Source organism: Semicossyphus pulcher, unplaced genomic scaffold (assembly GCF_022749685.1).
Source record: "Semicossyphus pulcher isolate SPU_LCO1_2020_fin unplaced genomic scaffold, fSemPul1.0.p SCAF_19, whole genome shotgun sequence".
Taxonomy (NCBI): Eukaryota; Metazoa; Chordata; class Actinopteri; order Labriformes; family Labridae; genus Semicossyphus; species Semicossyphus pulcher.
In genome coordinates, this window is record NW_027211692.1 from 12428743 (window position 1) to 12455076 (window position 26334).

General features: G+C 43.4%; 2 protein-coding genes across 2 annotated transcripts in view; one reads left to right on the plus strand and one right to left on the minus strand.

The window, feature by feature from the left end:
* LOC138597364 (uncharacterized membrane protein C3orf80 homolog) lies at nucleotides 1-1811 on the plus strand. The gene has a single exon (XM_069668958.1). The coding sequence runs from the start codon at nucleotides 1-3 to the stop codon at nucleotides 658-660; it is 660 nt and encodes a 219-aa protein (XP_069525059.1). The 3' UTR covers nucleotides 661-1811.
* A 1836-nt stretch (nucleotides 1812-3647) lies between these two features.
* The window catches only part of ift80 (intraflagellar transport 80 homolog (Chlamydomonas)), a 36315-nt gene continuing 13628 nt past the window's right edge, over nucleotides 3648-26334 (minus strand). Inside the window, exons 7-18 of the mRNA XM_069668524.1 lie at nucleotides 14618-14797; nucleotides 13338-13456; nucleotides 11957-12031; nucleotides 11354-11517; nucleotides 11204-11268; nucleotides 9444-9579; nucleotides 9187-9334; nucleotides 7847-8018; nucleotides 5216-5305; nucleotides 4887-5059; nucleotides 4590-4713; nucleotides 3648-4323 (exon numbers count right to left, since the gene is read on the minus strand). Coding sequence (XP_069524625.1) covers nucleotides 4213-4323; nucleotides 4590-4713; nucleotides 4887-5059; nucleotides 5216-5305; nucleotides 7847-8018; nucleotides 9187-9334; nucleotides 9444-9579; nucleotides 11204-11268; nucleotides 11354-11517; nucleotides 11957-12031; nucleotides 13338-13456; nucleotides 14618-14797 — 1557 coding nt within the window. The 3' untranslated portion in view covers nucleotides 3648-4212. The remainder of the gene's footprint in view (nucleotides 4324-4589; nucleotides 4714-4886; nucleotides 5060-5215; nucleotides 5306-7846; nucleotides 8019-9186; nucleotides 9335-9443; nucleotides 9580-11203; nucleotides 11269-11353; nucleotides 11518-11956; nucleotides 12032-13337; nucleotides 13457-14617; nucleotides 14798-26334) is intronic.

The following is a 26334-nucleotide window of genomic DNA, read 5'->3' on the forward strand; positions in this document are numbered from 1 at the left end:
ATGATGCCCAGTCTGCCGGGCGGCGGCAGGGCAGCGTGCGGGACGACAGGCACCTTTTTGTCGGCGTGTCTGGTCTCTGCTTGTCAAGCCCTCCGGAGCTGCGGGGAGGTCCAGTGCGGCGATGGTCAGCAGTGCTGTCCACACGTCGTCAGCGGGAACGGCAGTGCCAGCGCCGCGGTGCGCTGCTGCAAGCTCCCCATCCACGTCTTCTTCGACAATGTAGGCTGGTTTACGCGGAAGCTGTCGGGCATCCTGATCCTGTTGCTGCTTTTTGCCATGGGCTACTTCATCCAGCGCATCATCTGCCCGCGGCCCCGCAGGCACCCGCAACACGACCGCAGCGAGGAGCCCTCCCTCTTTAACGGACACGCATCGGCGTCCCAGGACTCCCTGTTGGACCGGTACCCCGAGTACAGCATCGGGGACTTCGCGTCACCGAACCTGCCAGCCTACGATGAGGTCAAATATTTACCCACGTATGAGGAGAGCATGCAGGAGATGCACAGAGACCGGTCGGATGATAACTTGCTGTCTGAAAACGAGAGGGGGAGTCGGGACAGGGGGAGAGCGGCGGGACCGAGAGCCGGGGAGCAGAGACGGGAAGTCCTGGAGGTGTCAGGACCGCAACAGAGCCCAAGGACGTCTCGGAACTCTGTCTGACGGAAGACAAGGGATTGGGCAAAGCTACAGAGACAATATAGCGTTCTTATTTTAAGATAATCAGGGTAATTATCTTGCAGAGATATAAACTCAAGTGCAATTATAATCCTGAATGTTAAGAATAAAGGATGAGGCTGAGAAAACGTACGTGTTCTGTAAGATTATAGGGGATTACCCGCCTTTTGTATGCAAATAACTGCGTGGGTTAGGTAAAGGAGATTATAAAGGAAGCGAAGGCGTCTGAAATTGACGCTCTTTGTGTTGGGGGACAGCTAATTTGGCTGCGGTACAATCGCATTAAGTTTTACTTAAGCACCTCAATTTTAAGTGGCACCGTGAAACAGTTTTTCTTCTGTCAAATTCTCGTCTTTTCTCAGACTTAATGCTAAATATTCTGCTGGACTTGAACGACCTCCCTTTCTTTTATTTATTACAAAAGATTTTTTTCCCCAGTAACCTGAAATGTGGGCTGAGTGAGGAAGGGAGGAACATCAATTTTAATACTTTTCGTAGGCACACATTTTTTTTTATCAGCCAGCTTTACAGCCAGTTAATTCATGGCTTATCATACACACGCTTCACTGAGGGCAGACAGGAGTGTGTTATCAGTGACCTGAGCCATGTCTGATACTGCAGAAGCTGAAGCCACAGCAGAGGGGTGCAATTAAAAAAAAAAAAAGGCTCTGATCCTGGGTGCCATGCTGCCCTGAGGCTACATGTATTAGTGTTGCCCAGGTTCTGAATACAGGAGAAACAAAGGCAGAGATTACAGCTGGCATACTGATCGAGACTGAACTGCCAAGAAACAAAGTTGTATTTTGATGATAGCATGTCGGAAAGATCACAACTGCACAGCTCAGACCAAGCACAGGAAAAGAAGCAATCTTTTCTTTGGTTTGCAGACTTAGATCTACTTTCCCGTTATTTTCCGATAACTAATGATGCAAGAAGTATCTTTTTTTTGCTGCTGCAAACAGAAAACTGAGCTGACACTACACACACCTCATTACATAACACTTAACGGTCTGTCTGCCTGGATTAAAGCTGTATTTGTCATTAACTGTCCATTAAAATGCCTCATTGTGTTAAAATAGTGAAAAATCCATTTGTCATTAGACATTACTTTACTTGGTGAACAGGCACACATGCCACATCCTCTCACCAGCACTGACGTGAAGAAATGTTAGCTTACTGCTAATCCAAAGCAAAGAGATAATCTCCATTACAGCTGCAAGTTATTATTACTTTTACTATCAAATAACCTGCAGATTGTTATCACAATAAACTTTGGTTTATGAGATTGATTAGTGTCATCATAGGTAACCAGAGACACAGATGGGGTCTAAAAATAGCCTTTGTTTGACCAACAGTTCAAAACAGTGATTTAAAGAAAAACCAGACAACAAACTTTTTGCAATTTTCCTTCACTCACTTATCAATAAAGTAATTTTTCTGCAAATCAACTAATGAATTTAATACCTTATTGTTTCAGCTCTGATATCCACACAATGAATGGCTCTATAATTGTGCCTAAAAGGTGTAAATCACCCAGTAGTGACCCTCAGCGTCACTCTTTTTGACCACCACACTCAATCTAAATTTCTGTCTAATAATAAGCTTAAACATACGTAAAGCAATAATTCCTGCAAAAGCATCTGGACTTTACAATTAGAGACCTTGAGCTCCTCTAATGGTCCTGCCACTAAAAGTCTGAGTGTGATTGTGGTGGCTTGTGTAATCCAATACCGCCTGACCATGATGGCAGAGGCAACACTGATGGCTTTCCCTTCCAGAGGGAGCATTGCGGGTAGGTGGAGTTTGCACTTAAAAGCATAAAATCCATTCTTAAAAACCACTGATGGGTACGTGATGTTGAGCGTGTGACCTTCAGATGCATGAAGCCATGCGTGAGTGCTACTTTAACCCTAAGGAGGTGTGAATGTTGCACCGTCACTGCAGTTGTAATCGTGACCCAGCTCCGTATCTAAGCTGTGACGGAGGGTTTGGGTTCTGATACGGTTCCAGGGATGTGTGCCAATGAACCAGTTATGTTATTGCTCACTGGACTAACAAACAGATAAACTATAAAAGGTCAAATCAATGAGCATTATCCTCCACATGAATTCTACATCATATGCAGGAAGTGTATTTTTAGAGGGAGCTGCATTGTTTGGCTATCGATCTAATAGATGAGAAAGTGCTAGTCAGTGACTATGAGAGTACATTGCTGTGATTAAATAAAAGATGAGAGTGTGTTTGGTATTTTGTTACATTTTATAGTTAAAGAGAGAGTGTTTATACTGGACATTTCAATTCTCCTTCTCTATGTGTGTGGCCGCTCTCGGCGGTAATGCATGCGTAACCCGACTCCTCACTGATAAGTCTTTTCATAGATTACTGCTGTTTGGTCTGGATGACTTCAGTTTATTACTCAGTGAGTAGGCTTGGAAAGGAAGTGGATGGAGGGTGTAAAATAAGAGAAAGAAAGTGAGTCAGAGAGAGGCTAAAAGTGCAGGATGCTGAGGGAAGAAACGACCCATTGATAGATTTTCCCTACAACTACCGTTTTCTCTCATGTTTAGCATCTGCAGCCAATGGCGATCATCTTCTACCTTATCCGTCCACATCATCCTGATGCGGTCTAGCAGTTGTTTTTTTGGAGAGCCCTGGGACGCATCCTCTCCCTCATTCGTCCCTCCTGGCCCACTAGAGGAGATGGATAGGCTATAATGGTCCGCTGATGTACTGGCCTTCTGCCAACCAGGGGGTGGAGCTGCATGGCAAGGAGTCGGTTTCACACCTCAGCAGAAAAGGAAATACAAGAATAACTCAAAAAGAGAGGCACATACAGCAGATATATTGGACTTTAAAACACACACACGCACACACACAGAAATACCCTCTCTGGGTGCAAAGCTGAAAAAACATCTCTAAGACCATCTCTGTGATCTTTGTATGAAACCAGTGGAGCATCAAGACATGAAAAGGAATACAAAAAAAATAGAGAAAGCAAAGAAAAGGAGGGTGTTTTGGTTAAATATATGTTTTTTCCATCTGTTTTATTACCTGACATTCACAGAAGGCAACGTTTTGAATATAGGAACTGTAAAAATATCTATACATATCAAAACACTAAGTTAAACATCACTAACAAAACACAAAGATACATTTGTGCGTGACTGAACACGCAAGAGAATAACAAGAGACACTAAAATCACTGAGAAGCTGAGATGACAGAGGCCATAAAGGTGTTGTTGCTGAGAAATACAGACACTCAGAAGTCAAATCATCCAACTATAAAGACACAATGTACAATGTTTGTGCCAGTGTTTTACATTACGCAGCAACAGGCTGTAGTCGCATTCTTCTTGTCATTCTAATCTTCACATCTCCAGGTGTTCTCTTAAGTTAATGACCTTGTAACTTCTGGTGGACGTTGCCTCCGAGTGATGACAATGTGTCTGTAATTGAGGCACAGAGTCAGTCCACCGAATGCATGTAGGAGTCCATTTCTTGCAAAGCGGGTGTTTAAGAGAAAGGTCTCCTAGAACATTAACGCCGCACTGCCACGCTGCTCCTCACAGATGCATTAGCAGCTTTCTCTCTTTCTCTAGCCAACTCCATCTCTATCTTCGCCTGGATTTTCTCCCAGTCCACCTCAACCTGGCAGAGAGACAAAAAGATTAAACGGGATAAGATAAGCACCTTATTTAAAGTTGATCAGTACTGGATTGATAACATGGAGCGGCTTAATTAGTTCCCTCCTGATCCTGATCACACTAAACTTTCTCCATCTGACGTTCAGATTGTTGTAAAAAGCTGCCAGCTACTTGGAACAATGATAAAAAGACACCACTGCTAAAACAGCAACCAGCGTCATTCCTAACATCAATGCAGTGCCAAAATCAGACAGTCTTCCCCAAACTCACCCCTTCAGCATACTGCAGGAATCTCTTATTGGTCTCCTTCCTGCCAAACTTCTGGAGGAACTTCTGCCTGTAGGCCAGCACGGTGTCCACATGTGTCTTATGTTTGACTGCTAGCTCCAGTGCCCTGCACACAAGATGACACAATTAGGACACATTTATCCTCTATAGACAAACATGCTTCACCTCAACTCTTGCTCGAACCTGATTTTAGACCTTTTTCTAAAAAGTTACGGCTACCGGGCAGAGAAGAGCATCCTTAAAAAACTTTGCACACAAATTCACACAAACCAGTTGTACCTCTCCCAGTTGAAAAGGTCAACATTGACTTGTATGGCCTGGTAGATGAGACCAGCTTGTAGCAGGGTGGCCTCGGCCTCCTGGGCCTGACCGCTGAACATCAGCATGTGGGCCAAAGCGGACTCCTTAGACGGCTGCTCCTTTATAAAGTTGATGTACTGCACCCGAGGTAACTGAGACAAGATAGGGAGAGTGTGTGTGGAGAGGAAAGAGATTTTCAATGAGGTCCTTTTTGTTTACTTCTCTGTTCTTCTGTTTCAATTCATTTCATTTGTTTGTGTCAGGAGAGCTGGCTAGAAAAACAGCACATTTGATTTAATTAGCCTTACCTCTCCAATGGCAGCATAGGCCATCTCAGCTGTGGTCAGCTCCCTGTTTGCCATCGCCATACCAGCAAGACACGCCCACAAAGACTGGTCCTATAGAGGAGGGGAGCAGAGGAGATGAGCATCTTTAAACGTCACATCTCACCATCAGACACAATGACCCCAAGAGTAATTTTTGAATGTGTTTCAACATTGAATTTTTCTTTACATTTGACATTAAATATATCTATATACATATTTAACTTAATATACTGTTAATTATTTCTTGATCTTGTTTCGTATTGTAAGGCTCATCGTAATATCTAACAGCATGCACAGCATTTCAGCCAGGTATTTAATTTGTCTGTCATACACACATCTGTAGGTAAAGATACGCTTGCATTTTACTTGCATAACGCCACCAAAAGGGTGTTTTAATTGAATTTCCTTGTTTTAATGTGAGAAACTACGGTGATTGTGTGTTTGCCTCTGCCATAATCTCTATTTACAAATTCTACAAATGGAAAGTGTTCTGATTGTGCAACGCTTGTAGTCCGAGTAATATTGACCAATCAGGTACCAGCAGGCTGCGGCGTGTGCAGGAAAAACAGTCCGTGTGGAGAGCAAAAGCAGGCGAAACGTAATCGCCGTAATGACACCAAGCTCCCATCAGGTGTCACCTGACAACCATTTAGCTTCTTATTAATGTCTATAAACAGACATCTGCAGCAAGTTCAGCTAACAATCTTCTCTAGATCAAAAATTAAACTTGAGACAAATTCCCTCGACGCTGTGTCACGACAGCCACTCAGTGTTCAGATTTCCTGACTTCCTCAAATGCATCAGAAATTATTGAACCTACCTCAGTTCAACAAACAAGCATTTTCAAAGCTGTTTTCTTCTCCTCTTGAGGACAGACCTGACAAAGCTTTATTTTCACTTTTTGCTAATCTGAATCATGATGTTGAATTTTCGGCAAAGTTAAGACCCGTTAATTAAAGTAAATCACAAGAAAAACGGTGTATTTATCTGTAAACAATGCAGCACGCGGAAAGGGAAGTTTTGACTGGAAGTCATTTATCACTAACCGCCGTCTACACACCAGGCATGTTCACCGTTGTTCCTAGAGGCTTTATCGTCATCAGATAGCCAATGGGATCCAAGATTGCCTCTGCCATAACGGGGATAAGGTAAACACAGTACTGTGCCTGAACACATCCTGTGAGGACACAGATGCAGCAAGTTGCAGCTACTTCTCTGCTATTCAAGCCCCGCCCTCTGTGTTGACATGGTATAAGAACCACAGGTAAGTGACACACAGTTAGATAAAAAGTGAATTCAAGAGTTCCAAACCATTTTTGCAGGAGTCTAAATATTATCTGCACTATCCCACTTCTGAAATGCTTTAAAGTCACTTCCAGTTAGTAGCGTTTAAAATTAAACAAATCCTGGCTGTGTGTGTGCGTGTGTGTGCGTGCACAGGGACAGGGTATGGTGGTGTCTTTATGGTCCTCATAACATCCTGCTCATATCCTGGCAGGCCTCATTACAGTCATGCTCCGAGCCTTTAAGAAAACACGCATGACGCACACAAAAACAAACATAAACATAGACATTTGCCGTTCACGATGTCCATGAATGTAAACAAATGTGTCAGCCCCTTTATTCTGTGCAGCTGCAATCATTAAAGCAGAGCCCTAACCGCCAATTGACCAACAGTTGAGCAAACTTCACACTGGAGTCTGTAATTGCCGCTTTAATCACTGTCCATCACAGGGACATGCAGCTCTAATCGGAAACCACTCTTGGAAACAACAAATGACACTGTCAGCCTCTGCCTGAGGTCATAAACTTCACACAACACTCCACTGTCACAATTTTAAGGATACATCTTTCTTTGGTGAGCTAGTTGGTTTATAAATTTCATCCACTGTAAGTTCCGTCCGTCTGCTTGTGTCTGGCTGTAAACTATTACATGCATCAGCTCCTATCAGGTGAGGGATTACTGACAAGAAACACTGTGATTCTGGGAAAAGCCACGCTGCCACCAAACTCTTACCAGAAGTGGAGGGGGGAGGAGTTGAGGGAAAAGCTCTTAAAACCAGCGCCTCTCTCTCTCTCTCTCTCTCTCTGTGTCCCTTTATTCCCACCCTCCTCTCGCGACTGGCTGTCCATTTCTCCAGAGTTGTGGTTATTGCATCATCGCCCAAAGCAAAGACACAATCTAGCACTGCGTTTAACATGTGCATGTGTGTGTGTGTGTGTATGCATGTGGACAGTTTACACATATATATGGTGGATGGCGTGTGTATTTATGAGTGAGGTCCAAGGGGGCTAAATCCGGTAAATGGTGTCACCAGGCTAATTGAGGGCTAATTAAAGCCTGCTGGTCTGGTCCCATAAACCTGTCCACTACCTTCTCATTTCAGTCTCGCTCTCATTCATACATACATGTTTTGTGTGTGTGTTTGTGTGTGAACTGTGCCAGAGTCTTAGACTGCAGGATATGTCGCACTTTCTTTAGGTGAATTGTATAAACACACACACACACAGACACACAAGAACGGCCAAATTTTGTTTGTTTGGGAAGTGAAGTTTAAACTGACTTCTACAACGGCACAATTGTACACATTAAGAGATATGCAGGTATCTCACCTTGGCAAAGCGGCAGAGTCGCAGCGCGTCCTCCCAGCGTGCAGACGTGCTGTACTCGTGCAGGAGGGCTGGGTAGGGAGGTAAACTGCTGTACACCAGCGACCCGTCTCCTTGCCGTAATGTCACCTTGGTGCCAACGTAGCTCAGAATGTGGGGCGTACGACTGAACTCACTTTGATTGCAAACAAAAAACAACACACATGTCAGAGTGAGAGCAAGTACATATATCCACATCATTACAGTTTAGCTGTCACAGAAAAGCAAGCTCATAGCTCATGGTTGCAAGTATCAATAGTGTGCATGCAAAAAGGAATGAATGCTCATGGGAGAAAAGGACCGACTGTTCAACGTTACGCAATATGTTATGACTAAGTTAAAATTAATTAAACATCTTAATGTGAACAAAATGATGGATTGTTGTAATTAAAAGTACAACTTATTGACCATGCAGTTGTTGACAGTTTGCATATGCATGTGTGCCAGGATTTCTAATACAAAGAGAAATCTGTGGTAGGCCACCATATATTCACTTTTGCCGCATTAATGATATACTGACAGTTTGGCCTGCACTAACTTGCAGTGGATTTGATTCCAATGTACCCTTAAAACCTTGGCATATTCATAAAAGTGCAGCCTTTGTGTTTGTTTATTTATTAGCTCTTACCACTGGGTATCTGGCGTTCCTCACTTGCACACTGCATAAAAAACAAACTTATAATTTGCCCAATGATATAATCTGGCTGCCGGAGCACCAAAATAGAAACAGCAAAACAACAGGAAATCTTGATCCTATTAAGAGCAAATGTAAGATGTTTGAAAAAGTCTGATTCAGCATAAGTTGTGCAAAAAAAATAAAAAATAACCACAGCGAGCCATAAACCACTGAGAGATGCAAAAAGAAATATACAGAATGTACAATATGAGCATTAACAAATGCAAAACTGCTCAGAGACATGCTAAAGTAGTCCTGGATCGCCTTCATGCAGCACAGGGACTCTGCTTTAACGCCGCCTATACTGGCTCAAGCGGAGGACTCATGGGCAGGAAGCATCGTACGGTCCAACAGCTGCTGGCCAAAAAAATTGTGCCTAAAGTGCATGTGTGTTGCACATTAGGGAAGGAGCAAGAGGTTAAAAAAAAGCTGCCTCTATCTCTCTTCTTAGCTCCTCTTTAAACCTTTAATACTACTTTTCCTCCATGGCCGTTCAAGCTTACATGAAAACGGCACTGTGGCTGGACTTCTCCTCACAGCTGGATGCTCGTATATCCGGCCAGCTATTTTTTCATTCCATCCAACGCTTAAGTGAATTAAGTGGGAGCATAGGACTGTTTAAGTGTACCTGCCATCCTTTATGTACAGTGTCTTTGGCAGCAGGTCCTTGTCAGTGAAGACAGCACTCGGGTAGTACCAAACTGTTAACTGATTGTCTTGGACTCCACACAGGATGTTAGCTGCATCGTTCCATGCCATACTGTGAACCATGCTACCTACAGGGCAGAGCACACGTATATCAAACAATCAGCTTCATCCGATGTTAGTTATGCAAAGAGAGTCGCTACACATCCTGCATAGCGAGTTCCTTCCTGCCTGTCTTACCAATTTTGCAGATTTTGGGTTCTCGCCCAAGATGACGCACGGAGGTCAAGTAAAGGTCACGGTTCTTGTCAACCAGTGCAATTTTCCTTTCAGTCGATGGGCCGCACTGGTCCAGCGCAACCTCCACCACCTCCAGCTGCATGTGGAAAAATGACACACACAAGCACAAAAGGTAAGAGGGAACAGACAAGTGATCGATGGAGGGATGACAAAAGCTCAGGAAAAGAAAAAGGGGGAGAGTGGTTCGTACTCTGACCCAACAGCCTTTCTGCCAAGTGTGTGTAAAAATGAGAGGGAGATAAAGGGACAGAGTGGGAATATATGTGTTCCAATGTGTGTGTATGTGTGTGTTTTGGCGCGAGCCAGCTGGCTTCAGTGCAGTGTCTTGGAGCTGTGGAGTACTGGCAGAGAAAGCCATGCTGACAAACAGTAAGTACTGCTACCTCCACTTCTTTTCCTTCTCTTTCTTTTTGTCTCTTCGTTTGACTTCGAAAAGCCCTTCCCCCATGTTGTCTTTATTCTCTCTCCCCTCTGTATAAAAGGTAAGTATATCTTTTTTACAGAGAAACTGACTCTGTAAAGACACTTACACTTAACTAGATGTATTTTATGAAACTTGGCCTGCTGAATCATTAAGTATTTGTAGCCAAAGCATAAAGGTTGCTGGCAAATAGTAAGAATATTATAGAATATTATACCTTTTATAATAAAAAAATAACTTTGTGAAATACTTTGAAAGTCACCTCATAATGGCGCCTGATGTCGCCAAGGTTAATGCACCCCTTTTTTGCAGGGACACTCAAATTAATGTCACTATGCAAATTAGTGCTTTTATATTCACAACACAAATAATTCCAAAAACAATCTACAGTTAAAGCTCCAGATAGCATAACCCCTTATTTTGTGTCCAACACCAGCTATTGTTGTCGTGGTCCTAATAGGTTCAACAACCTCGTCTACATTTCCCAAGGTTGAGGACGCATATATCCATTTGTTGGGAGGTCATTAGCCTGACAACACCACATCTACCACGGTTATCATATGATGAAAGATCATTTATGAAATAAATTTACATTTGACGGGCCGTGCGGCGGTGCAGTGGTTAGCGCTGTCGCCTCACAGCTGGAAGGTTCCTGGTGCGAATCCCAATTTCTGTGTGGAATTTGCATGTTCTCTCCGTGCATGTGTAGGATCCCTCCGGGTACTCCCACCGTCCAAAGACATGCTCGTTAGGTTCACTGGGGAATCTAAATTCATTGGTGACTCTAAATTGCCTGTAGGTGTGAATGTGAGCGTGGATGTCTGTCTCTGTGTGTCAGCCCTTTGACTGACTGGCGGTCAGTCCAGGGTGTACCCCACCTCAGCTGGGATAGACTGCAGCCCCCCCACGACGCTGAACAGGATAAGCGGTATAGATAATGGATGGATGGATTTACATTTGTCATCAACTTGAATAAAACTAGCTTACTAGTTCATGTAGCTTTATTCTATTGGTCGTAAGTACTAATAGGTCTGATGCTAACACCTCAGTTAAACGATGCAGGTTATTAAAGTATTTACATACTTTACAAGTGGTCACTAAACCAGATTGTGTTTTTTTGCTCTGTTACTCTAAAATATCATTTATAAACATGTATTTAAACGCATCTGAAACACATTCCCACTTTCAGTGTCTAAAGGAACTTAAGAAAAACAACATGTAGGAACACTTCTTTGTTGCTGAAATGCATGAGGTTAATATGAGGTCAAAGATTACCCACCTTATGAGACAGGGGCTTCCCATCACCAAGGGCTTTCCCGGTCAGTGCGTCAAAGAGAAGGATGACTGATGAGGAGACAGAAAAGAGAACCTATTTAAAGCACAGTCCATAATATCTATAACACCATAGCTCTGACAGTGATCCCCTCACCTTTTTCATCGCTCTTGTCTCGGATGGCAATAGTGTCGTTACTAAGCGAGACACTCTGGGAGTTGAGGATGTCGGCTCTCATACCAGGGAACTTAGGGGAAGATATCAATCGACCTTCGTAAGAGAACGTATACAACCCTGCTCCATCCACTAGCAGGAAATGTCTGGGGGAGACACAAGACGATCCAGCGGATGAGAGTACAGTGAGTGTATGATCTTATATTAGGCTGAGAGGGGAAGTACGGAGAGGAGGGAGGTGAGATAGATGTTAGAGAGCAAAAGAATGAAGTCGATTAGAGTTAATCAACTGACACAAGCTGGTAATTCAAACATGTAATGCACATTAAAACATCGTCGACTTACTCATCAAACTCAGCTGTGATTTCTGAACAGCCAGTAATCTATTTAGGTCTATGCTGAGCGTCAGGGACACTGCACTGGAGTATTGCACAAGAGCTACTCCATATTAATCTAATTTCCCCCTGTGGTTTCACTCTCAGCCTTATTGTATGACAGGGCTGAAGCATTAGGAGAAGCTGATAGACGATCCAACGGCCTGTTCTTCCTCTCTCTTGTTGACATGCTCCTGGAAAAGGGACTTACTTCTCCGCTTGCAGGATGAGGCTAACTGTTCCCTCCTTCAGGTCAAAGATGAGGGGAGTATTCCAGTTTCTCGAGCTGGCACAAATAAAGACAAACAAAAGGCAAACAATTAAATTGGTGAATACACAAGAATCTAATTACAGTGATACATCTGGCAAACGCTCAGAGGTGAGAGAAGCTCAGACACACGGTTAAGAGCAGAACGGAAAAGAGAAATACGGTGGAAAAGACTCAATATTTTTCCAACCAGGTCTCTTTAATTCCTGTTTTTTTAAGTCTTTAAAAAGGTTCAAACTTTGGAGAGATAAATCGCTACATAGTATTAGGGCAGCAACTAAGGACTATTTTAGTCGACTAGTCATTGGTAATTCAAACAGTTGAGTAGTTGGATAATTAATTGCACAATTAACTAGTTATTTAGATATCAGCTTTTAAATGTATTTGTAGGGTCTTTTAAGCATGTGCTAACTACCAATAAAGAGAATAAATATGAGTTCTTCATTTAAAAATATGTCTTTTAATAAACTTTGGTGATTTGGCTTCTACTGATAAAAAAGATGAATAAAAGGAGGAAGAACAAGAGAAGGAAAGGAGAAAAAACCTGTGTTCAAATGGGGAAAATGTAAACTCACACAGCTTGGCTGTAACTTTGGACTGTTAAGTTGAATGTCACAGCTGATGATGTAAAAAAGAGTTGCGTCAAGTTCTTTCTATAGCACTACAGTGTTATATTAATGTAATAAGCCATTACAACTCTGTCTACAGACAGCTAACGTTAACTATCTGAGAAGCTAATTGTCTTAATTTGGGTGGGAAAGGGTGGTTATATGGGCGAATCTTGTCTGCAACGTGCCGTCTTCTCGCGCACTACCAACATGCTACCATGATAAGCAAGGTCCGCTTTACAAATGTTACAGGCGATCCTTTTCTTTGCAGCGTGGAGGGTGAAATGCTCCCAGAGTTTTAGGACGCGAACATGTTGTATCGGCCGCCGGTATGTTTTGTTAACCTGCCGCTTCCTTGTCGCTATTTAGCATGCGCAACTCTCAGCAGAGATGGTGAGGATGCGAGATAGATCACCCCTTAGCAAACTCAGCTCCGGAAAACAATGTTAAATCCGCACCTTATTTAGCCTATGCTCCGCGCACAGCATGACAAGAGCGATGACGTAAGCGACTATTATCAAAAATTCTTGGCAACTAATTTCGTCATCGATTAACGCTGACTCATCGTTGCACCCCTACAAAGAATGGACTTCATTTAAAGTAAAGATTACCCATTGTTTGATCAATAAATGTGAAAGATGAGCTACTGAGGGCAATTTTCAGTTCAGTGTGAATAGAGGGTGAGAATGCAGGGACAGTAGGAGTTGTCTTCTTACTTATAGACATAGCACTGGAGAGATGTGGCAACCACAAGGTGACCGAATGCCAGAGAGGCTTTGATGACTCGATCTCTGAACTCCAATACGTCCACTGCATCGTTCATCACATTCCTCACCTGAGAAGAAGAAAGAAAGGAGAAGGAGAAAACAGTGAAATAAAAAGGTATTTTATCCTTCTGAAAAAACACATTTCATTTATACACCTAAACGACAAAGGGGACACTGGCTCGACTAACACAGAGGTGAACAGTCAAGTACACATTAGAGAGGATTTATTCTTAACATACACAGGAAACAGTATGTCAAAGTGTACGTAGGGCGAATGTGGTCAGAGAAAGCAGTTTTTACTGTTTTCAGTGTGTGCGTGCAGCGGTCGCTTCTCATTTTTTCACCTGCATAGATAAATACTTCCCTCCAGCTCTCCCTGTGAATGAATGAGAAGGCCTTTTCCAGCACCAGGTGAAAGGTGGGGTTATTTTTACAGCTTTACAAATCTTCCTCCTCTGCTCCCTCCAGCAGGCCAAATTTACATGCAACACAACCAGGAATAAAAAAACATTCGACCGCAAGGTGGTAAATTTAGCTGGCTGATTCACAAACCACTGGCAGATGTGCACTTTTTAAAAAGGACTGCGAGGAGGAGAGGGGGAGGAGGGAGACAGAAAAGCGCCTGCGAGGCTGAAAATAAATGGCTGATGACCTGACTTTGTTCGGTTTACACAAACTGCACTTACTAAAGACGGCTTTGGCAAATGACGGCACATGTGTTTTTGCCTACATGCATGTGTTGTTTCTGTAGGTGTGCATGTGTACCCCCCCGTTTGAAAGTGTACGAGTGTGTGTGTAAGTACATTTGGGCGTGTTAACCGCCTGTAAACGCTACCTTGTGGTTAGCGCGAGTTTAGACAGCAGAGAATGGTGGAGCGAGAGAGGCTACAGGACAGGCCGGTCATTGTCACTGCAGGGCTGCACCATGGCACACTGGGAGGGTCCTACTTTAATATATGACCACAACTAGTCAAAGCCTGGGAGGCATTTCTCTCATATGCAGTCACCTCTTTACCGTCTGTTTTATTTTTAATTCTCTCTAACTTTTAAGACGGAGCAATCATTCTTGCAATATTCATTTGCATATGTTTGTAACTCTTTCTGTCATTGCTTTGCATTCTATCAGTCTATCAGTTATGATTCCCAATGCAACGCTTAACTGACTTTCTTTAAGGCTGAAAAAGAGCCAAAACATAAATGTGGTTGTGTGTGTGTGGCTCTCTTTCTACCTGCATGGTTCTCCTCTTGGTAAGTGTGATCACAAAGTTCTTCCACTCCCAGTGCTGCTCCACCACATGGGCAAAGATGACGTGCCCGTTGCCGCAGGCCCCAGCCAGCTGGGTGCCGTCTGCAGACCAGGCCAAGCTGAACACACTGCCTGTGTTTGGCTTCTCCAACGCGTAGGACCACTGGAGAGAGAAGGAGAAGGATACGGTTAAGGGCTGCAGATATTCCTCTACAGTCTTCAATAATTACCTGGGAGGCAGCTCAGCTACCAGAAACAATGAGAAGTTTGGGAAAGTGAAAGCAGCGAGAGTCGTGTGTATATGTGGGCACATAATGTAAACTGTGCTGCAAAGACAGGGGCCCAGTCGGTCAGTCATTGAGCTGTGATGAACTGTGAGACACTGAAGTAGCGCTCGGCCCTGCCAAGTCCAGCACTCGTGCTCGTAAACATACACTCTGCTATCCTCATCTGTTACATACACGGGGGGCAGGGGAAAAGGGAGGGTTTATATACGAGCCCCCAAACTGAAGCCAAAAGCTGATTAACAAGACCTCTCCCTTTCTTTTTATGAGAAAGAAAAGGTTCGAAAGAGGCTGGGGGGGGGGCGGGAGGTTTGTCCGTGGTCCACTGTACTGCGTCACGTCACTGCTGATGACTGTCAGTGATGGAGAAAGACACAAATGAGAGACATGCTGCCCTTTGCAGTCTAACACAAGAACTACTTGACTCGGCTATCTTCCTCTATGTAATCCCTTCATTTTCTTAGTTTCCAGGACTTTTTCCTTCCACGACTGCCTTTCCACACTCCTGTCCCTAAAGTCTTCTGTGGAGTATCAAAAAATGGTGCTTTGATTCAAAACAAATCAGCGGAGACAGTCTGGATCCACCAGCACTTAGAAGTTTTCCGACCAGGATGATCACTCATAAACACAGTCAGTAGCTAGATTAGCAAGGTAAGGTACACCAGACCTCCCTCTTCCTTTTGGACGCAAGCAGCTGGCTGATCTTAGTTGGCCTGAGGCTTTGTCAGCTGTGATCATACATGCATCTACACTGTAAACTGCTTATGGAAGGAAGGATGTGAGCCTTATGCTGCCTGCGATGGAGAGACAAGTGTGGTGCATTCGGCAGTATAAGCGAGGTTTGGAGAAAAGGCCTTGTGTGTTTGCTGCATGCAGCTGTGGGATGTGAGGTGTGGGATGAGGTAACAGTCAAAAGGCTGCAGGTTAGAGGGCTCCTGCTTGGATCTCTTTCCCTTTGCCTCATACACACACCGCTCAGTTGGCTTGAGTCAGCACCTTCTCAGCGGTTAATGTCATATCAGGCCCCAAACAGTTACAGAGCTTGTTAGTTAAAGCAAAATTAATTGCTATCTAACTTCCCCTTTCTGGAGCTCCTAGCTTCCTTACCTATAAATCCTGTAACAGGAATTAATTAGCCTTTTTTAAATGGAGATTTTTTTTCCTCTTTTCCAAACCTGAGTCTGTCTCATGTGCATGTGCTTGCACGAGCTCCGCAGCCAAGCGGCCCCGGCCCGGGCCAGCGTTTACAATAATGGGAGATCTCATCTACTCTTCAGCTAACATCTTGAGATGGCTCGCTCTGTGTTAAAGCACCCCAGGGGGAAAGGAGTGGGGAGGAGGGTGAAAGAGAGAGAGGGATGGATAGATGGAGGGTCAGAGATTCGGCTGAATGTATACACCAGACTGTAATGAAGCAGGACATATGATATCAGCCCGAGGAGCACTGCTGGATCCATGCTTACCTAATGCTTTTAACACATTGAGCCATTTGACTCCAGCCGGCAAGCCAGCAAGTGAGAACGTGTGTGTGTTTCTGTGTGGGAAGGGGGGCGGGGGGGTTGTCTTTATGTGTGTGCAGCACTTGTGTGCATACCAGTGTATGTGTGTGTGAGTACAGATGAGATAAGTAAGTGTAAATACAGTAATTCTAAGAATGAAAAATATAATATAACAGCTCATCAGAGTAATTAATGTGTGTTAAGACGACATGAAACAAATGTTCACTTTCTTTTTTCTCTCTCATGAGTGTCCAACGTCTGTTTTGAAGGTGTGTGCGCATGTGTGTAAAGGAGGTGAAAATCCTCTGGCTTGTCAGAGTTGTCAGCAGGTGTCTGACTATGGGACACAGGGGGATCTGTCCTGAGATGGACGAACTGGGAAGAGAAGAAACATGGGACATGAAAACCCTTTCCAGAGCTGCATTCATTTTGATCTAGCTTCCTCCTTACAGGTGAGGAGTTTAAATAAGAAAATCAGCATCAGGAAGCTTCTAAGTTACAACAGAAAGATAACAGAAGAATTTAAAGAGGGGGTATTATTATGTTTCTTATTTTAAGGCATATACGTATTTAATTTTACAATGCCGGTTTCAGTTTCAAATCTGTAGTTAAAAGTATGTTGGAGGTATCCCCAGGCTTCTCAGCTCAGTCTGCTCTGAACGCCAGGTTTCACACAGTTTTTATCTACATGCTGCACTTTGTGACGTCACAAAGTGCAGCCTCAGCCAATCAGAAGAATGCGGGCTTGTAGGGGCGGGGTTTCTTAAAGGGACAGAGCTGACTGAGTCGTTTCAGGCAGAGGCTGTATGAGGGCCTGGACAGAGCACCAGTGTGAGAAAAATAAGGAGTTTATTAAACTGTAAATTATGCTAAGCTACTACACAGGTATCACAGAGTGAAATATGAAGCTTGGAATTAGCATAATACCCCTCCACTTTAAGACTTGGAGCATGTCCATACCATAGACTGTATAAAAAGACGGACGACATGACAGCTCCCTGAAACTGAAGCCAAAACATTTCGGGCGCCCCCTGCTGACTGGCTGCAGTATAGGTCATAAAGCCCGCCTCCTCCATGTTAACAGATGGGACATGAGTCAAACTATAAAATCAAAATACATGACAAATAATTTTTTCTCAAACATGGTTTCTGTAAGTATAGTTAGTTCTTATCATGCTGATTTACGTCCAAGTGTTCATTTTTCTGACAAGTTTAGTTTTAAGTAGTTATTTGATGCTGTAAAAAGGATGACTGACAGCTCTGTTGACAAATACGGCTCCTGCAGCCGATGTGTTAACAGAGTAGAGGAGGAACGGCGAGAGGAAATCTAACTAAAAAAATCACTAAAGTGATTGAACTAAGTTAAGTGTCTGTTTTGGTTAGCGGAAGTGGCTACGGCAGATCCACCCACCAATCTCTGGTTTCAAATGACATCACCATCGCAAGATGGGAGCTCCTATCACAGGGGCTGTTTTGGCATCAATACCATACCATGAGAGTAGATCATCTTTTTATACAGTCATTGGTCCATAATAAGGGAGATATTACAAGACAAAAGAAAATGTCTTCATCTTCTGAATCTTATGTTACTGTTGGTAAATAACAACTGCACATTACGGCCATTATCTTGTAGATGTAAAACGGACACATGTCAGCATCTAGCTTTGCATATTAAATACTTTCAGAGCAGCCACATTTAATATGAGACTGTACTGAGGCTGTTCGGGGTGGGTAAAGGATGGACTAAGAGAGAGGCAGTAGATTGGAGATGCAGCCAAAGGGGTGGAACTCTACTGGAAGTTCACTGGACAAGACTGGTGGGTAGTTTCAAGATTAGGGCAGAGATATTTTAGCATAAAAAGTTTCTGAAGGTCAAAATGAAGATTTAGGTGGGGCACGTCCACTCTCTTGTCACTGAACCTTGTCCGTCCATAATGGGCAGCTTTGTGGCCAGAGTGAAGGTGGCAGACATGACGTGTAGTTCTCAGCTGGGGAGAGCAGGGGAGGCCCCTCAAACATACAATGAGCTTACACACACACACAGACTATGTATGTATGTACACTACATATAGCAGCTATAGATGGCTGTGCATGGTAAGTCTAGGTTTGCTCTACAATGCAGGCAGAAATGCACACGCCCACACGTGCACTTGTGTCAAAGACATCGCGGAAGGCCAAGGCTTGCTAGTCTTTACACTTGTGATGATCACTTTGAGCTCCAAGCAAAACACCCACGTATACATCCTGTGTGTGTTGACATGCGTGTGTTAATGTGACTCAGACGCACAGACGTTAGTAGCATGTAAGTGACAAACCCTGGAGTGGCTGACTGGTAAAATCATCCTGTGGGATGCTGCAGTAACACACAGGATAATTTGATAATGCCGCTCCGCCATTGGTGTTATTAACTAAATGTCCTCTTGTTCCTTAAAGCGATGATCAACAGACTTCAGCATGCAACTTTCCACACACACACACACACAGACAAGCTGATACTTCTGCAGACAATGGCACCGACAGACGTATGCATGCACGCGCTCAAAATACACGGCCGATCTTCAATCTCGCAGCCTCTTTAAAGCCTCTTTAAGCAGCAGCCCTCCTCCCCTCCCCTCCTTGCTCTCACTGCATTTCTCGACATATGTTTACCATTAAGACTGGCAGGTGTTGTGGGCCTGCCCCTTCTCTCTATTGTTGCCCTGCAGCCGCAGCCAACACGGGGAGGCCTGCAAAAAGGTTACGTAAAAAAAAAAAAAAAAAAGTTAGCTCAAAGGCATGGACGTACTTACTCTGAAAACCTTCAAAATTACTACTCAAACCTGTTGCTTAAGGCAAACTCTGCCTCTTATGTTCTATATGCTCCTCTTTATATACTGTAGACTTCTTGTTACTTGATTTGACGCATATCACCGCACAGTTAAGATGATAATACACTTACTCAGTAGAAAATACTTATTTCTTTTAGGCTTAAAAGCAGGATGTTGGAGGGTAAAAGTTTTGTCCTTTCCACAGAGGAGCTGCTTGTATTGTGTCTTTTAGCGACAACTTTCCATGGAAAAAGAATAAGTAAAAGTATCAAGTTTGTACACTTAATTCTAAATTTAATTTTCTGACTTCAAACAGCAGCTGTCCATCCAGACATATTTGGGCCAGAACATTGTTTAGAACATGTTGCTGGTATATTTCTGTTGGCTCTAGAGAAGGTAATATGCTAGACTTGTTTGGTATATGGAACACTAAATGAAACAACACGAACAAAACAAGCAAAAGTTATCTGGAAATCAAAGCACTGAAAACGAGAGAAGCACACAGGCTGAGAGGGGAGCTGGAGAAAAATCAAAAACAAAGTCAGAGTAGAAAATGAAAGCGTGTATCGGAGTCATTGGTTTACCCCTTCCCCCTCTCTCTCTATCTGCTCTACCTGAAACAGCGCTCTGGTCTTCACGGCCCCGGCTGAGGGGGTGTGTGTGTGTGGGGGGGGGAGTGGTGGAGCTCGGGCCAGGGAAAGGGTTAATGACACATGTCTGGACTAATGGCTCCCAGTGGAGCTATCTGCTGATTCAGCCCCATTACTTCACAAGCATTAAATATGTCTGCCCTGACCGCTCTCTGCACCCCCACCCAACCCGGCTCCCCCAGCCCTAATGTGAGTCAACAACATGCTAATCAGAAGGGGGGGCATGAGATTCTCTGACACTCCTGTCACACTGAAGCGAGCGAGCAAGCTAACGTGCAACTGCTACTTATGTTAATGGGTCAGCCTGAGTTTGTGACCCTGAGAAAAAGCTGCATTTTATGCAGCTTCATCTCTGCTGGTCCTCAGTGTAACATACAATCTACATGGTACATATACAGTGCTGTGTAGCGTACATATAGTAGAGCTTACACTGCACTTAATATTGAGAGCGATCTGAAGCTTAAGTACAAGTTACAACATGAAGTACATATTGTTAGAGGACTTTACATCATAGACAGAGTGTGCCCTGTACTGATGTCATGCAATATAACCAGTATATATGAGCAGCAGTGTGGTACGAATGTTTATCCCAGATCCTATAATTGATATTGAGAAAATTCTGTGATCAAATCAGAACAAAGGAAAGTTAAAAAGTTTAGTCCCTTTAGTTTTTAACATGAGATCTTTTGTGGTATTAGTTCATCACTGTGCTCACAGGCTAGTGGGAGCTAGTGGGAGCCAACCTAGTCCAGGGTTAACAGTCTTACATAAATCAGAACAGATGGCAGACTCTCTGCAAAGCCAGCTGGCCTCAGTTTGCCTGTGTGTCTGTGCGCAGGACAGGACCTGGCAGTGCAGGTACAGAGTGTAACTCCCTGCACATAATAAACACATAACACGTGTCTGAGTGTAATGGACACTAGGCATATACAGTCAAGTATGAAATGCTGACACAAATCTTCTCCTCGGAGATAAAAAACCCTTCTCAAAGCCATTCTGCGAGATGACAAATTGTTTGAGAGTGAAACTAGCCATTTGTTTGGAGGAGAGGAGGAGGCACGTTTTGGATGAGGGTTCATCAATCTCTCGCCAGATTAGGAGGCCTTGTAAAAGTCAGCTTGCACTGACCCCTTCATGGGGGAGGGGGTTAGCTATTAGAATAAACTGGGTCTGTGTCCAGGCCTGGTCAGACGTGTGTGAACTAGAATTGAAAACGATCCGTATCACCGCAAAATTTCTAGAGATGATAGTGTTATTATGAACCAAGCTACGTGTAGATGAATGTTATTACTCTGGTTATTTTTACCCCCTGTATCAACTGACATACTATCATAGGGAAAGACACTGAGAGTAACACACGCACAGACACACAGTCACCACTCAAACATCACCGGGATGGTGCTGACCACCTTGATACAAGCCTTTGATCTAAATGCAACTTTACTCAAGAGAATTCATTGTGTTCACTCTTTGATGCACTACCTCGGTTAAGCCTTTAAAGATAATTGCAAAAAATAGCTATTTAAAGCTCCTGTGAGGAGTTTTTTGGTGGTTATGAAACAGACTGAAATGAATTCTGATTACTCTATATGAGCTACAAAAGCAAACCAGACCATTAGGAAGAAGATTGATTATTTTTACAGAGTTATTTTTAATGCCTGAAACTGCTGGCGAGGGGGGTAGGTGTCAGATAAAGCAATTAACTGCACGCTGCTTTTGTTTACATTCTCCAGAGCAAACATTTACAGTGAGTGATAAATATGACTGTTAGAGAAAGCAGGGTGAGATGTTTTGTACAAAATCACCACTTAAGCATGAACAGGACAAAATGAGCAAAGAGATAAGAGGTACGGCTTTGTCCACAGGGGGCGCCAAAATCAAGACAAACTGAAAGTTCCTCACAGGAGCTTTAAACTACCAATGTAGCCTATAAACATGACTGGATTACCAACAAGGAAAAATATTAAATTGCCACAAAATTAGATGACTAAATTGAAAACTTGTTAAACTGATAACTTTTATTAAATTTTTAAAGTTGCCTATTTGTCTGGACAGTATTTCCTCGTAACAACACAAACCAAAAGTTCCTCACAGGAGCTTTTGGGCCTGTGTCCACTAACACCACCAATTTCAGAGCGCTTCTAGTTGCTAGGTTACGAAAGTTGTCTGGCGGCATTTCCGCTTCCCTCGGTAGTCATCATTCAGTCAGTTTTAAATCGCTCTGTATGCTTAATATTTGCTTTAATTCAATAAAATTGTTACTAAGAAAACATAACATAGGAATAGTTTCCTGGCATTAGCAGCAGCTCTAGACAGGAAATTGTGCCCGAATAAAACAAAATGTTTAGCTTCTCCTTCGCCATTGTGGTTGACAAAGTTGTTATCTGAAGTCCCTCCCCTTCTTAATTTTGATTGGTATGTGAGGGAAAGGTGACATTTACGAGCGCGGCGGTGTTCCAAAAGTTGAACTATTATCAACTTGGAGAGCTGGGAGCGCAGCGACAAAAATCAGCTGACACCGAGGGCGTTTGCGCTGAGAACGCTGAACTGCTTTGGTTTGTATAGAAAATAGGTGCTGCAAGCACAAAAAACGCAGTGGACACAGACCCTTTAGGAATTTGTGAGGTTGCAATTGCAAGAATTTTAATATAAACATAATCAGTCCTTGACTCCAAATAAAGCCCCCTGCAAATTAAACCACACAGAAGTGTGCTTTATCTATGCAGGCTTATAATTCCCCACAAAGTTTCTTTATGAGGGAAAACAGGAAGGCTGAGGAATTGCTGTGTGTACAAATGACACACAATGCACAGTGCAGCATAACCTTCAAATTGAATCTTTATTCTTCGTAGTGTTATAAAGTTATGGCCTGTAACAAAACATAATGTCTATTTGCAACTGTTTGAGTGCCCATTATACACTAAGTGAACTCACCAGCACTTAAGAGTATTTTCTCTGCCTGCTACACAATAAATCATTTGCATTCCCTGACTGTGCAATAACACACAATAACTACGGCTATCGTGTAAGCCCATTTCTAAACATAGGCCAGTAAGAGGAACGCTGCAAATCTCTGTATTGAAATACCCACTTGGCTCGGCTAAAGAGATACAGAGGCTGCGCCTGGGACGAGTGTAGAGTGGCACAAGTTGGAGCTTTGGCAGTGCGAGGGAAAACGGAGAGAGAGGGGGCGGGTGAGTGAGGGGGGGAGCAAGACAAACTAGAAGATACGAGAGAGAGAGAGAGAGAGAGAGAGAGAGAGAGAGAGAGAGAGAGAGAGAGAGAGAGAGAGAGAGAGAGAGAGAGAGAGAGAGAGAGTAATGATCTACACATGGTTTCATGCTGGAGCCTCAACATAGTAACCATAGACACATGCTGGGGCCTCCTGGGACTCATCAGTAGGGCACAGCTGTGAGCTGGACAGCAGAATTCTATTAGCACCAACTATGCACACATGTGCTTGCAAACACACACTCACTCACAGGCGCGCGCACACACACAGGTAATTTTGGTTTTTGACTGTGTTTTGGCATGCTACAGCTGGAACATCACATAAGACCATTTACTCTAATGCAGCCAAACTTTCTGGCCTGAGGTACCCCCACAGCTCTGTCAGATGAATTTATGTACCTCTTCATTGATTCCCACCTATCATGTGTTAAATTTAGATCACTAGTGATTCTATGAAAACAGCTTTTGTTGAAGCTTATTATTTCAAACATTTATCCATTACTCTAAGCTAACTATTTCAACAATATAACCATTACTTTTCACTAATGATTTCAATCGTTTCGCCAATAACTTTCTGTTTCAACAGTTAAGCCAATTAAAGTAATAATCTCAAAGATTTTCACGTAAATAAATGTCTGTTAAGTCACTATCTATCACAGAATGAGGTAGCACAATGTTGATTGAGCCTGTGGCCCACAGACGAAAGCCTTTGCATTTGCAGTATTACACACTGGTGGTCTGTGGCGACTTTCGCAGGAAAAAATCACAAGTTAGTGACGCGTTTTCCATCAGCCAGCAGTGGTTGGTCTGCTAGAGAGGGTAGGCGGAGCTAAGCGGCTAAGTGTTGCCAGTAAACAGTAATCTACTATGGCTGAACAAACAAAGAAAAGATCGATGACTACAGATACAACTTCAAAAATAAGTGAAAATCAAAAGACAAAAAGACAAAAAAACTCATTTGACGCTCAGATGAAAGCAAACAGTCTAAAAAGGAAAGTGGACCAACCGTGGACGTCACACATGCGACACTGTCTGGATATCGGGGAAGTGTGCTCCCGCAATTACCGTTTATCATCATAGGTGGCGCAAAAGAGAACGAAACTGAGACCTTAGAGATTGCAACTTTAATTCAACGTTTATAGCAATTTTTTTAGAACATTTATCCATTACTTTAACCTCCTGAGACCCTGCATCCTCATACGGGGACATTACATTTTGGCTTCACAGCACCATAATAATTAATTCTGCGAACCTTTGGTCTCATTCATAGACACTTTGTCCATCACCCTATGGTCACAAAAGCAAATTGCACTGATCGGTGTACATTCAAGATGGCCTTGATCCCGACCAAAATGTGTTGCAGTCGGCCTCTACAGAACAGAACAGAACTCTACTCTACTACAAAACTCAACCAGGTACAAAAGCTCTTCAGATTTTATGATTGAAACTTGTTTATTTAATGCGTATTAACAGTTGTAACATGATATGGCAGACAAATTTGACTAATTTTATCAATAGCAACAAGCTACAACACCGTTATACACGAGGTACTCACATGAGGACTTGGGACTTTTTCAATGTAACACAAAGACAATTCTTAGGTTTTGTACTTATTAGGTCCTATTAATCCCCAAAAGGTAGGAGAAATTAAAAATGCATACCAAAAAAGCTCGGGTCTCAGGAGGCTACGATAACTATTCAACTGTTTTCCAACCTACTCTGCCACTGGTGGCAGAAATACATTTTCCTGGTTTACACACAAGTTGAAAGGTCTGTGAAACTGTTGCCTGTGGATTTAAATAACTTTCTTTGAACACCCTTTGAGACACAAAGGGTGTATTTTGCAAGACACTCCCAACTTCCAAGCAACCCCCCTACACTTCTCTTGAATTAGTTATGTAATACCTGTTGATAAAAGCTACTCTAAATTTCTGCTACTCTTGGCTCTTGGTATCGCCGTGAGCACCGGTTACAGAAAAGGACACATTAAGCTAAGTGCATACACAAGTACTGTATATACTTGATGACAGGCCTATAACTCTTTTATTGAGGCAAACATATATAACAAATTATACCAAATGAAGGAGCCAGTTAATAAATTAACAATGTGAAAGTGCGCCGTTCTGATGTATGTCGAAGCCAGCAGAAGGGGGGGAGGAACCCTAGGGTGCAGCCAAAATTAAACCCTTTCAAATCATCCTTTTCTGGACCTTGGTCCACTGCCTCCAGCCCGGCCCTCGTCCTCAATAACAGCCCTTAATGAACTCTGGGTTGGCAGTAAAGCTCGAAGTGATACCCCAGTTACACACATGCTCTGCTTTCACTCATTTGTGTGCACCACCGAAGCCCTTTATTTGCTCCCTGCCTTCGTCACTCACTATCACGCTTAATCCTTATACAATTTCTCTCCCTCTTTCCTCTCTTCCTGCTTCTTTCTCTCCGCGAGTGTGACATGTTTGTCTAGCTAGTGGAGGTAGTGATTTAGTGCCGCAAAGAATGATGACTCTGCCAGAGGGGCTGGCAGGGCACTGTCTCACTGTCATACGCTTACTCCAGCTGCGGGGGGAGGGAAGGATGGAGGGGTGGAGAAGCGAAGAGAAAAAAAAAAAGGGAGAGGGACAAGAGCAGCGAGAGAGAAGGAGAGAGAGAAACTTGAGGGAAAGAGAAACCACCGTCTTTTATGGAGACCAATCCTCCAAGCCTCACTGCCTAGGCCAACTTTACAGGATATATTGGACAGTTCCACACTACCCCGCCCCCCACCCCTCCAACTGCTCTCTTTTCTCAGCTCTTTTTCATGCTCCCCTCCTTTTTGGTTTCCAACAAGGCGAGCCTTTAGCCGAACTCTGGAGAGGTGTAAAAGTATTACCATGTCAACAAGTGCCTTTTACTCTAACCCACTTTACGCACACAGGCACCGGCTCTCTCTCTCACACACACACTAAAAAAAATTGGGGTCAATCATCTGCAAGAACGACCTTAGTATACACTGTTCCACAGAGTGTGCCAGAATAAGTTCAGCAACACAGAAAACCGAAGCCTGTTCGGCACAAAGGACCTGGAATACAAAGGAGAAACCATTATCCTCACAGGATAGGGAAGCTAATGAGCTCCTTGGGATGATAGATTAAGTCTACATGTAAGTACTGCATCCTACAGCCTGATGCTGTTCACACACTCCAAACTAGGCTTTAAGGCCTGGCCATCTCATTTCAAGTGTGTAAAAAGG